The sequence below is a fragment of the Ctenopharyngodon idella genome, chromosome 5, assembly GCF_019924925.1.
Source record: "Ctenopharyngodon idella isolate HZGC_01 chromosome 5, HZGC01, whole genome shotgun sequence".
In the NCBI taxonomy this organism is placed as follows: Eukaryota; Metazoa; Chordata; class Actinopteri; order Cypriniformes; family Xenocyprididae; genus Ctenopharyngodon; species Ctenopharyngodon idella.
Genome location: NC_067224.1, coordinates 35372855 through 35387186, shown reverse-complemented (window position 1 = coordinate 35387186; position 14332 = coordinate 35372855). Strand labels below are relative to the sequence as shown.

General features: G+C 38.5%; 1 protein-coding gene across 1 annotated transcript in view; it reads left to right on the top strand.

Moving 5' to 3' along the window:
• The first annotated feature begins 939 nt into the window (after positions 1-939).
• Positions 940-14332, top strand: part of htr7c (5-hydroxytryptamine (serotonin) receptor 7c) — a 50100-nt gene continuing 36707 nt past the window's right edge. Inside the window, exons 1-2 of the mRNA XM_051894185.1 lie at positions 940-2967; positions 3541-4091. Of these exons, the coding sequence (XP_051750145.1) occupies positions 2890-2967; positions 3541-4091 (629 nt within the window). The 5' untranslated portion in view covers positions 940-2889. The remainder of the gene's footprint in view (positions 2968-3540; positions 4092-14332) is intronic.

Below are 14332 nucleotides of genomic sequence, written 5' to 3'. Positions count from 1 at the left end.
TGTAAAACTTTTTAATGAGGAACAAAATTCTTTGTGCACATTTAAATACTTCAGAGATTTAGTTTAAATTAAACGTCAATCAAAAAAACTTTAATTATGATCCAGTGCTCCTAGGATGCAGGTTTGAGTCAGGCCCTGTGTCTTGATCTCATTCTCTGCTTGGAAAAAAAACATAATTATTATCTTTATCATATAAATGTCATTATATAATAGGTCTTAGTACTGTTGCCTCACAGCAAGGAGGTCCCCGGTTCCAGTCCCGGCTGAGCCATGAGGCCTTTCTTTTCCTCCGAAAATCCAAAAACATGCAGTATACAGGGGAATTGGAGATGCTAAAAATGGACCGTAGGTGTGAATGCGTGCATGTGTGAGTCCTAAGCCATGTGATGTGGAAGGTTAGGGAAAGACTTGGCAACCTACCAAGGAAAAAATCATCCCAAGAAAATTCATGGAGAACCTTTCGCGTATATAGAGATACGACTGAAATGGTTAATGAATTTATAGGCCTACACTAATACAGATGAGATTTGCACGTAAACAAACACCTTTCCCAGATCTACTGACTCACCTATGGAGGATCATATCTGAATTTTAGCATTTCAACATGGGTAATTTCAGCGACAGTCAGTGTCGGTCATCAGAAGCAAATCACTGAAATGACTTTTAATTTAAGCTGACACTCATCATCACTGCTCTGCTTGTCAGGCTACTCTCTGAAAATTGACCAATGAGGCTTGAGGGAAGCAGCGAGCATGCTGGGTCAAAGCAGCTGTTTGGCTTTTATCTCTCTAGCAGCACTTGACCCAGGTGCTTTGACCTTGAGCTTTTAAAAGAGAAGCCAATATATTTTGGGTCATAAGAGGCATCTAAAAGATTCACACACAGAAAGAAGGCAAGCTGTCACTGGTGGTACCATTTCAAAAGGTACTAATATATACCATTTAGGTACTAATATGTACCTTTAAGATACTAATAAACACCGTTTAGGGGTAAATAAGGTACAAAGGTGTACCTTTTTAAAAGGGTACTGCTCCAGTGACAGCTTTTCTACCCTTTTTTCTGAGAATGCTGAAAACCCTGCTTTAATTCCTAAACCCGATTATAACTTTACCCATAAAGTTAGAAATGGTCCTAGAAAGTATGCTTTCAGATTCTAACATAACATAAGGCTCTGACATGCCCCAGTTGAACAATGACGAAGAAGATGATGATGGTGGCTTTTTCAAATTAGCCTGGAAACATGCTGTCCTATTCTGTGCAATTCTATGCTTCATTACAGATTCATTTTTCATGCCACTTAACTCCATGAGGTTGAGTGCTCACCATTCACATACAGTACAGGATGTGTTTTATCATTTTTTTGTTCAAGCATTGTCTCTGTAGCTGTCAACATTCAGCTGATAGGTTTTGAATGTTCAACTTTTCAGGGCTTTTGTTATCTCAGAGCTGGTGTTCTGAAAGTCTAAAATGCTAAGCATTTTTTTTCTGGCGGTTTATCCAAAGTGACACAGTACACTTATATCATGGACAATATCCCCTGAAGCAACCTGGGTTTAAGGGCCTTTTTCAGTGGCACTGTCAGTGGTCAGGAATCGCCCCTTGCAGGGTTTGAACCAACCTTTTTATTCACCAACCTAAGGGGTTATTCACTGCTGGCAAAAAGGGTTTTTAATAAAACTTGAAAAAAAAAAAAAAAAAAAAAATTAGTAGGCAATTTTTACTCCCCAAACTGGTGCTACATGACTATAGAAAACAGAAAAAGAGGGCTGTGATGTTTCCTTTTGCCAAAGTGGTAGGGAAAACCCGCATAATGCACTGCTCAAACTGACTGTCATTAATTATTCACCCTCATGTCGTTCAGCGGAAACCCCGCCCTGGAGCCGATTCTAAACATTTTATTGGCCATGTCAATCACAGTAATGATTACCTACACCCAACCCTGATCCCTAAACCTACCCGTCACTGTAACCTCAGCCAGTGAAATTGGTTGCAGGGCGGGGATTTCTGCTGAACCATTTGGGGAAAAAAATCACGCGTTCCAAACCTGTTCACTCATTCATCTTCGGAACAGAAATGAAGATTTTTTGATGAAATCCAAGAGTTTTTTTTTTAAGTTTTTTTTTATCCCCCATAGAAAGCAATGTAATTACAGTCATTTAAGGTCCAGAAAAGTAGTAAAGACATCATTAAAATAGTCAACGTGACTACAGTGGTTCAACCTTAATGTTATGAAATGACAAAACAAAAATATGACTTTATTCAACAAATTCGTCTCTCCCCTGTCGGTCTCCTATGTTGTTTACGTTCAGTGCTTCCAGGTTCTACGTCAGAACGCCAACTCAGTATGTCTTTACTACTTTTCTGGACCTTGAATGACGGTATTTACGTTGCTTTGTATGGGGGATAAAAAAACCCCTCTTGGATTCATCAAAAATATCTTAATTTGTGTTCCGAAGATGAACAAAGATCTTGGAACAACATGAGGGTGAGTACTTAATGACAGAAATGACATTTTTGGGTGAACTAACCCTTTAACCACAAAGCTACACTAAAATGTGCTGCAAGCAATGTCAGCATTACCCCTTCAATCACCAAAATCCCGCCCAGCTCCACAGACATGTCAACAAACATTGACAGGCAAAAAAAAAAAAAAAATGGTTTCTAATTGGTTTACCAACGCTTTTATTATTATTATTATTATTATTTATATTATTCATACTCATAATCACATTATTAATTATTAGTTTACAACTTAATCAAACTCCACTGTCTGCACTCCCTGGCTGTTGCTGAATGAAGTCGCTTCGTATTTGCTGTTGAATTTGCATAAAATTAAAAGGCTATATTTAGTAGACACGCCCACACTAATGCAAAGGGTCGCAGTCGCTCATGGGAAGTCGCCAGCTTATCTTTTTACTGAAAATGATTGTCGCTGTAAACGGTGCATTTGGGCAGTCACAGAGACAGGTGTGTTTTCTCTCCTATAGCCTGATAGGCCTAAGCTATATATCTGTCAAGTCATTTTATTATTTCTTCTCCCCTATAAAATCTAATGTGCAAAAATAAAATACAACCCCCCCTAAAAACTGGATAAAATATAAAATGCTATCTTTTGGTTATGCAACAAGGCACAAAATTACAACACATGACAGTAGCGGATTGTAACTGACAGTGAAAACTGGAGTGAGAGAGATACAGACCACAGAGACTAGAGTAGAGAGGAATATTTAAAAACAGTCTTGTGCTTCCTCCGAAATAGAAGCAAGAAAAAACATCTTGTAGGTGGAGCCGAGACCTTCCGCTTCCCTTTGATGAGAAAGTTACGCGTTTAACCTACTAGAGTGCGCAATTCTCACACACTTCCCCGCATGAAGACCCGAACTGTCACTTCCATCGAGTCAAGGACCGTATAGCCTCTCCACGCGCACATTATACAGCCAAACCAAAGCGATTGTCCTCTCTCGTTCCGTTTATTTAAGTTTTCCTTTGCTGTATCCGTACGACTTATCTTGTTTTTTCTTTTTTTTTTCTTTTGGAAAGCTGAAAGGCACCTCAAATCTGCGCTCGCTTCAGCATGCGTTTGGCGCACGGAGCGCACTCTTGGCGAGCTCTTCATCATCAGGCGCAGGGATGATGTTCAACTCATCGGGCTCGCTAGATTTCTTCTCGTTCACTCACTCTGAGGTCGCGTCGGAAGTTCTCAATGGTTCCTCACACTTATTCTACAACATCTCAATGGCCATGTGGAACAAATCCTGCGGGGAACCATTGCTCGATTTCACCACAGCGGAGAAGATTGTTATCGGAATGATGCTGGCCATCATCACCACCGTGACGGTGATTGGAAATATGCTGGTGGTGATCGCGGTGTGCGTTGTTAAAAAGCTCAGACAGCCGTCCAACTATCTGCTGGTGTCTCTGGCCGTGGCGGATCTCTCCGTGGCTATTGTGGTGATGCCATTCGTGATCGTGACGGACCTCACGGGAGGAAAGTGGCTTTTTGGAGAGGTCTTCTGTAACATCTTCATCGCCATGGATGTGATGTGCTGCACTGCATCCATCATGACGCTGTGCGTGATCAGTGTGGACAGGTGAGTGTACGTTGGGTTTTTCTTAAGTCATTTAGGGGACGCTTTAACTCAAAGTGACTTTGTTACAGGGGCAAGTGCTTTGAACACAGTGGTGATGGTTGGTGCAACCCATTTTGGTGTTTGAACCTACAACTCTTCTGGGTTACTTAGCATCATTTTTTTAACCACTAGAAGTTTATGCAAAATGTTTCATCCTTAAGAATCAGGGTAGCTGACAAATAACATTTATTTATTTTTATTTATTTATTTTATTTACATTATTTTAAGCTCATATGTATCCATTAGACCACTGGTGAATTTCTATTTTATTGTATTTTTATTAAGCATATATTAATCAAGATGCATGAACTCCACAAGTTTGTGTAAAAGCTGAATAACATGTATTCCAGCACGAATGTTTCAAAGAGTATCTTGTGGTTCATTATGTGGTCTCAGACTTTTGGACCCCACTGTGTGTGTGTGTATACATATATATATATATATATATATATATATATATATATAAAGGGAAGTGTATGGCAATAATGGCAATAAGATGCTGTAATTGTTCGTTTTTTTTTTTCTTTAGAATTTCCTTCATTTTATGCACCATTTAGGTTTCTACAAATATTCCACACACTCTTAAAAATAAAGTTTCTTTTTTTGGCATGTGGTTGCATGAAAAACCTTCAACATCTATAATACCTTTCCATTGCACAAAATGTTTTATAGTGGAAACGGTTCTTCAGAATACTAAAATGTTTTTCGCACTAAGAAAAATATTAAACGGCTCTTTTATAAAACAGTTAGTTCCTGTCCTTGATACTGATTGGTCAATAGCTGTGTTTTTATTCACACCCGACGGTTCTGTGTATCACTACACAACACCCTTAGCAACCACTCTTAGCAACGTAAACTGTTTGTTCTCAATTGATATTGTTCATTGAAGCTTACTGTATTGTGTAGAAGAGTACTGTGAGAAAGAGATCGAGTGAGCAATTTTTTTTACCTGCATTCAGATTTAGCATTTTCCTTCAGGTCAGTCCTGTTCATAATAAAAAATCTGTTTAAATGTCCGATTTATTATCTTGTCCTTTTAACAGTTAAGGGGTTTTCCCGTGACTGACAGCGCTAGTCAAAGCATTTCAGTTGCGTCTTGTTCCGTGTTCACAACAATTCAGTCTTTTCAATGTAAAAGTCTTCGCTACTGACTGATACACTCATAAAGACAGTCTTTGCTGCCATCTAATGGCGTAATAATGTAACTTCTGTTGCTGTTCACAGTCAGGGACTATTTTTTCCGGCGGAAGGAAGGCTTTTAGTAAGAGTTTACTTCATGAAAGTTGCATTGTTACATATTTTTGGCTTTAATATTTGTATTGTGTGGTAACCGTTTTATAAAAGCAATAAGGTACTCAAGGCTGTGCTGTATCGTGAATAAGTCACGGCTGAAGGGGTTGCAGGCACTCCGCTTTGTGTCATGCCTAACAATGCCCTTCAGCCGTGACTTATTCACGATACAGCACAGCCTCGAGTACCTTATTGCTTACCTAAGAACTGTTCACTAAAAGGTTCTTTGGGGAGCCAAAAATGGTTCTTATGGCATCACTGCAAAACCCTTGTATTTAACCTTTATTTTTAGTCTCTAAATGAAAATTCCCATGAAATGGCATTTATACAAATATTAGAAAAATACTTTTCTAATAAAACTGCAGGTAACTGCTGTCATTGCACTCATGTCATGTCAGCTACCCATCTCATAAATGGTCCACGTTGTTGCTCATTTAATATTATTCCTCAGTTAAATAAACATCAGTCAGTACTAAACTGGACTGGCAACTTCCTTCACTTGAATGGCAACTCTCTGGACGTGTTCACTGTACAGCAGAAATTAATCCTGACAACTCTGTGTCCATGTTGGACATCATTCCTGCAGACCGAGAATAGGGTCAATACACCTGCAGCCAGTCTTCCACGTGACATCACGAGGGGGGTCGCTGAAAGACCCTGATTTCCTTTGACACATCCGAGGAGTTAGTGTCCTTTGGGTCCTGATGTCCGAGAATCTATTGCTGCAGTTAAGCTCACTAAGAGAATGGGTTATGTTGGGGGAAAAAAAGTAAAAAAATGTGGTGTATTGATTTTGCAGTTTTCACTTGCACATACAGTATGGCTGTAGTAAATTGTTGTGTGATTGAATGGGTAATTCAGTCAGCCATCAATCTATATGTCAGAGTGTCCATTAATATTTAGTTCAGATTTAAAGGTGTTTCTTTCCAACTACACATTGCCTGTTTTTCTATATGACAGTAAAGTAAATTGGGAATATGGTTTACAGTATGGGGTTTTGAACTTTGCAGCTTTATCTTTTGGTCTGGAAGCTCAGGTTGCTTATTTAAACAACTAAATTAAATTAAATTAAAGCTGACTTATTTAAAGATGACCAGCCAATATGGTGTAGGGGAGTTTAACCATCATCAGCTTAACCAATTAGAAATGAGCTACAGTGGTGAATTCATTCTCTAGTGAACTTGATTAGACAGTAAATTCATGTTTATTAACATATTAATTTAAATTTGATCAAAATGTATCATAAATATGGAAATGTTATATAGTATCAAAGTTTGAGATGTATAGCACAAAACAACAACAACAACATTTCAACTCCTCTGTCTCTTTATTGTTGTGACGCACAAATCCTCAAGGAAAATGTCACATAGATGCATTTAGATTTTTTTTTAGCACATTACGTCTGCTATCGCTTAGTAGACACTTTAATCTATACACATGTACATACCAGAGGCTCAGATTCTTTCAGCAAGCACTTGAGGGTTTTGAAGGATTACAAACAAACCTAGTCTCTTATGACGCTTGTTTCTGTTTGTAAAAAGCTGAGTGATTGCATATTTTAGTTTGGCTGGAGAGGATTTTTTTCTGTGAGGACCAGGAACATAGGCAGGAGGTGCTTAGTGCTTTTTGTTATTGAGACTAAAGTGTGGTCCGTCAGGTTGCTCTAATGTTTTTATTAAATGAAGACTGTTTAGCAGCCATTGGTGATAAGATTACCCAGTCTGCACAGTCTGATTGGCTATTCATTTAAAACCGATCCAGTATTTAATCGGGAAATGCACCTGGATATACAGGCCCCCTGAATGAGATTGTATATGCATATTTCTTAGCATAAATGTGCCTTCATATCTATTTTATGATGTGAGAACAAGGAATATCTGTTTGTCCAACTAATGGAAGATAGGTGCAGTGTTTTAAAAATCATTACATCATTCATGGAACATTTTCTTAAATGTTTTAGTTGGATGTTCATTCAAAACACGAACATTCAAAAAATAATGTTCCCATAATGTTTGCAAAATGATAAAATGGAATGTTCCCTCAATAATTTTCCCAAAGTGTATGCTCTTAAATTAATTTCATAGAGAAGCCACCAGTGAAGGACAGCCCCTAAACAGGAGTGCCTGTAAACTCACTATTATAACCCAGTGTTCAAGTACTCTTGACAAATGCTTTGACCTTTGATTCTGTGAACATAGATCATTTTAATAATGGAAGTGAAACTACCTTGCTAGTGCCTTTTACTCATTCATCTTGAAAGCAAGGTCTTCTTAAAGGACCATTTACTAGATATTGCCAAAATCTTGAGGTGTTTTCAACAAGAAGGCTCTTAGTAGAAAAAACAATCAATGTCTGGACTTTCTATCCACTGGACAATCACAGACCAACAGGCTCTATAGAGATCGAAACCATTCAGCAATGAAGAAAGACCTTTAACAGAAAGGAAAAATAGCAGGAAAAAAATGATTGACAATTCAAGCTGATAAGATAACAAGGGTTTATGTCTGATTTTAAAATCAACATTAAATCAAATCAATCAACTATTTACACATACATGTACCTGGTCTTGATTGCACTCAAAATATTTAAAATCTATAAACATTCATTAAAATCTACTTAAATCTACATACCGTAATATATACCAATAAATAAGGCAGAGAAACATATTTGTCTGTTATGGAAAGCTCTGTGAGTGTGAGAAAATGAAATCAGCGATCATAAAAGGAGAAAGCCAAATGTTTCTCTAATGGGTTTGTATTATCTCAATTAAATACATCATCATTATTTCTCCAATGTTAAAGACAAATCACCCTCATTCACATCCCACAAATACCACATTAAGTTGTCCATGAGTGAGCTCAAGCAAGTTATCCATCTCACTCAGACAGCAGACTTCTCTTATTTATGGGCATATTTTAGTTTTATCTCAGGGTGAAGTGACAGTGATGAACCATTGTTCTAGGATTAAGTGTTGATGAATGGAATGTTTGCTGCCCGTATAAAGTATTGAGAAGCCACACCGCTTTGGGCTTGATTGAAAGACACAAAGACTACAGGAAGTAGCACTTGGCTTTACTCATGGTGTTCATGTTAATGTGACTGGGTAATGTTCGTCTAATGTGCTAATGTGAATGCATGGCACTTCAAAAATCAAGTATCACACTTGTTGCATTATTAAAAGGATACATTAAAAATACAAATAGCATGTCTTTGTATTCACAATACCACCATGCTGGTTCATCTTGTCTTGAATGTATACATTTTGTACACACACACACACACACACACACACACAGTTATTTTCTAACCCCTAAACCTACCAATCACAGTAAAATGTCTCCACAAGGACATGGATTTCAGCTATTTCCATCTTTGTGGGGATATTTTGTCCTCATAATATAGGGCTCTGAACCACACACACACACACACACACACACACACACATATATAAGCTGCATCCCAATTCAGAGGCTGCATCCTTCGAAGGCCGATTGTGTCACTGCGGCACGACGAAGGCTGTCCCAGTTCTAAGGCTCCTTCAAAAGCGTCCTTTGTTTCCCGTGCAATGAAGGATACAACAGATGGATCTTTCACGGCCTTGCCTAACCCAGAATTCATTACACGCCGGTGAAGACAGGATTTTATTTTTTATTTTTTGCCAAAACCTTTAAAGCAGTTCAACTGACTTACACAGTGCCTACAGAAAATCATCATACCTCTTTGAAATATTTATTTTATTTGTTGTACAGCCTAAAATCCATCATCAAAGTAATGAAAGAAAAAGCAACAGTTCTGAAAATTAATAAAAAACTGAAAAACTAGAATAACAGGGTTGGAAAAGTCATCAGTCTTCTGATTTAATACTTCATAGAGCCACCTTTTCCTTTAATTACAGACAATAATCTGTTTGGATATGTTTGTACTAACTTTGCACACCTAGATTGGGGAATATTTGCCAATTCTTCCTTGTAGAATTGCTCAAGTTCAGTCAAATTCCATGGTGAGCGGCAATGGACTGCTCTCTTCAAGTTCATCCACAGATTTTCTATCGGATTTAAGTCAGGGCTCTGATTTGTCCACTCAAAGACATTCACCTTCCTGTCCTTAAGCCATTGCGTGGTTCTTTTGGTGGTATGTTTAGGATCATTATCATCTTGAATGGTGACCTGCCCGTCTTCAGCTGTCTAGCAGAGGGACACAGGTTTTCTTCAAGAATTTGGATTTGGATGGCAGCATCCATTTCCCCTTCAATCCTGGCCAATCGCCCAGTCCCCGCTGAAGAGAAACACCCCCACAACATAATTCTACCACCAACATGCTTCACAGTAGGTATGGTGTGTTTTGGGTAGTGTGCTGTGTTTGCACACCACCCAAAACAAATAAAGTAACTATTTTAAAGAGGTATGATGATTTTTTATAGGCACTGTATCTTACTAAGATCTAAGAACTGTATCTTACTAATGCTCGTTCCGACCTTCATGGCCTTCGAAGGTGTGACCTTTGAAGTCCATGTCCTTTGAAGGATGCAGCCTCTGAATTGGGACCCAGCTATAGGTTGCGTTCCAGTTTGTTTTTTTATGCCCTTCTCTCGCTAACTTCCCTCAGTCTCGTTGACTTGGATGTAGGTCATTGCTTACATTGCATGAGTGCCCACTATTGGCGGAACCTTTGCAATGGGCTGTATTGGAACCAAGGGGTGTCCAATGTCGGTCCTGGAGGGCCACTGCAGGACGCAGAGTTTAGCTCCAACTTGCCTCAACACACCTGCCTGGAAGTTTCTAGTATGCCTAGTAGACCTTGATTAGCTGGTTCAGGTGTGTTTAATTGGGGTTGCAGCTAAATTCTGCAGGACAGTGGCCCTCCAGGAGCAGGACTGGACACCCCTGTCCTAAGCCCTTGATCACTTGGAATCCACTGTAGTTGATTTGTTATTTAATTTTTTCCCTTACGAAATTGTTTAATGCAGCATTCTATATGTATATATGTGTGTTTTAAATAGTAAAAAAAATAATTAATATATCATAGAGTTTTTTGTGGTGGGATAAATTAAACGCGATGTGCGGTGACGTCACAATCGTGTTGCATTGTGGTATATGGAGCTGCCTGAAGTGTACATATGAAGTAGACTCAAAATCGAAGGCTCGAGGGTCTGTCCATATAAACTTCTCTTGTCCACTTCATGAAGTGGAATGCACTTCAAAAATGGTGGGTGTATGGTGACTCATTCATAAAGAGAGTCACTTGTCGCCATATTCTGGCAAGTCGATGTAATCTACAGAATGGCCACTGAAATATTCCCACACACTGCTAGGGTTACCTTTGTATAGTGAAGTTCTGCATTCAAAATGCAGAATCCACGCGAGAGACATCGATTTCAAGTTTTCACATCGATTTCAAGTTTGTGGAAATTTTCACATGCGAATTCGCCTTGTTTACCAATGGATAAATGAATATTTCTTAACAAAATTCGGGGAGTAGCACGTTCAGATAAATCAATCTACCAATTAGTGTGAAAGGAGGCTTATATATAGAGCCAACTTACCTCTGTTCCATGACAGTTTTTCCAGCATCCCTCCTCCACCCCAACTCCTCACTCTCGATTACTCCTATCCCAGCCAGGGATGAACGGGGAGTTCTCTGGGTTTGGGCCATATTCTGAGCTCGGAGCCCTCTCCTCAGACAGCATGCCAAATATGCATAATTTATACTATATCTGATAATATCTAAGTGTAAACTCTTGAATAGACCTACTTTGCCAGTGAAATTTCGCCAAAGATCGCTAATGTGACTGCATATTTATTCTTTGGAACTATTTTTTGTTTTGTTGAGAAAAGCACTTCACAAATAACATTAAACAGAATTTAATCCTCTTGTAAATGTTGGACTTTAGAACTTTAATTGATAACTGCAGCCTCAACACTGACTCTTTGTTTAAACCCATTTTATCTGTGAAATGGTTAAAACTTCCCACAGTATATCTTTTTTTCCTGGTCACTTTAGGTCTGGTGTTCCTGTTGAGATTAATAAATTGTGATATCAATTATTCACGAGAGTGACATTAATATTTAAACTTGAGCGTAAGTGGAGGAAGTCTATCCTCTTAGCAGCAGTAACTCTGTCCTTTGTGCAAGAAAAAATAGCCTCATATATGTTAGACGGGGGAATGCTGCCCGTGGAGATAGGAAGGGACAGATTCGCATTAAAATTGCAAATAAGACACACACGGTCTGGCTGTCTTCTAGAATTTAGAAATGGAAATGGACACGGATGCAGTTCAGGTTCAAAAAGCAGGTTTTCCCAGTGGCCAAGGAACTAGCCTCAGGTCTCTAGTGTTCTTGTGACTACTCTCCTTGAGTCTTAGTAGCATACGACACTCTTTCTGCTCTCCTGACCAGCACGCCGCGCAATTTGAGGCCTGGAGAGACCTTGCTCTGAGGTAAAACTCACCTGAGATGCGCCTGACATGTTGAGTCACACCTGTCAGTGTCGTCCGATGTGTTTTCGACCGTCACTGATTTCTCCAGGAGCGGAAAGGACAGGAGAAACTGTTATTGTGAATTTCACACTAATACTTTTATATAATCACTTAAGAGTATTGCACATTTCTGACGTGCTGCTAGGAGTCACGCAGTACATGCGCTCAAGCAAACACGCTTGAATCCCAAAAATGATGGAGTATCATCTTGTATGAGATACACTAACCAGGAATGATGACAAGTGGTAATACGCTTTATTCTTCAGGGAGGACAGGGAAATGAATGCACGCTGTACGGGGTAGAACCGTGAGTGCTAGAGCAGCGTGTGAGAAGAGCACAAGGGAGGTTGACACAGTTGTCGCACAGGAGGGAGGCTAAAATATATACAGTTAATTCTACAGGAGGTTTCAGATGTAGAGGAAAAAAGCACGTCACAAAGAAAATAGAGGGAGTTTTCTTATAGAAATTCTTATAGAAATCTATCATCTTGCACTCACTCTCATTTTGATCCATCTTCCACTTCATTTTTCAAAGAACACAAAAACATTTAGCAGAATGTCTTTTTCTTACAATGGTAGTGAATGGTGACCAGGCATTTTCAAGCTTCAGAAATAGCAAAAAGCAACATAAAGTTGCATGTTTGGGGCTTTTTTATTTATTTATTTACTTTTGGAGCTTTAAAGTCACTGTATGGAAAAGAGATTGGACAACTTGCCTAATTTCTCCTTTTGTGTTTTGCAGAGAAAAGAAAATTTGGAACAAAATGAGGGTGAGAAAATAATGACAGAATGTTAATATTTGGGTGAACTATATGTATTTAAAGTCACCATGAAATCGAAATTGACAATTCATGTTATTTTAATGGAATATTGCAGTATTTAGGGAAGAAAAGACTGTCGCAACTTCCATTTTATGCTGACTTTAAACTTCACAGATCCTGTCACTTATGACAGAAATTATTTAGATTCCTCTGTTAGGTCTTAAATTGCTTGAAAACCACAAAAATAATGTCAGTAACACATAACAAGTCATTCCAGCAGGAATCCACACGTGTTTCGTGTAAGGGCGAAAAAGATTTCACTTGTCTTCAAATTGGTCACAAGAATTCCCCACACTGACCAACATAAAGCAGCTTGTTTTGGAAATGACTTCAATGTGACCTTTGTTTCATACATCTCTACGCTATTGCCAATAGATAATAAACCTGTTTTTGTACAAATATTTTTCTAGATGATTTGGTGCCGTCTGACTAGCTCACCATAGATACTACAAGTAGAGCTATATCTGGTATATCAAGTTGGGCTATATTTGCCATATACAGTATAGTGAGCTCATATTGGGCCACTAATGACTTTCATATCATTTCCACACATGTACTTCCTTGGGAATCATGAGAACAGCCTCTATGTAAAGTTAATAATCTTTTCTTTATTTGGTACATACGTTTCTCAGCAGCTGCAAATGAAGTCTTCAAATGGAGGCACCTATACTAAGGAAGCAAGTATAATAGTGGGATGAAAATGACCTGAGAAAAATCTAGAGTGTTTTTTCTTTACTCCTTTTACATTATTGATTCATCCTGAGTGACCCATCTAGTAACTTTTACAACACATAGCTTGATATATACACATCAATTTTTAACTAACTTAAGTGTGTTAGTGTTTCTGCTCACAGTTCAAGACATTGTCAGTTGTAGGTGGCAACAGTTGCCTTTTACAGTCCAAGCTGAGACTAAAATCTCTAAGAGTTGCTTTCAAAAATTTGCTATATCCTCATACTGCCATTCGACAGATGATATTGAACCTTCTGTCGCTCACATGACTTTTACTGACTCATGGGTGTTTTTATGGCTGCTATTTTTAGTTACTGTAAAACAAACCATGTAACACTACTGTAGAGGGATAGTATGCAAATATTTTATTAGAAAGACTGAATTTAAAATCCTAAATTTGGTTGAATTTAAAGTCAATGTGAATTCAAAACCATCCCTATATATTTTCTAAGTACATGTTTCTATCTATGTATCTATGTATCTATCTATCTATCTATCTACATTATCTCACAGAAGTGAGTACACCCCTCACATTTTTTATAGATATTTTATTATATCTTTTCATGTGACAACACTGAAGAAATGACACTTTGCTACAATGTAAAGTAGTGAGTGTACAGCTTGTATAACAGTGTACATTTGCTGTCCCCTCAAAATAACTCAACACACAGCCATTAATGTCTAAACCGCTGGCCACAAAAGTGAGTACACCCCTAAGTGAAAATGTCCAAATTGGGCCCAATTAGCCATTTTCTCTCCCCGGTGTCATGCGACTCGTTAGTGTTACAAGGTCTCAGGTGTGAATGGGGAGCAGGTGTGTTAAATTTGGTGTTATCGCTCTCACTCTCTCATACTGGTCACTGGAAGATAAACATGGCACCTCA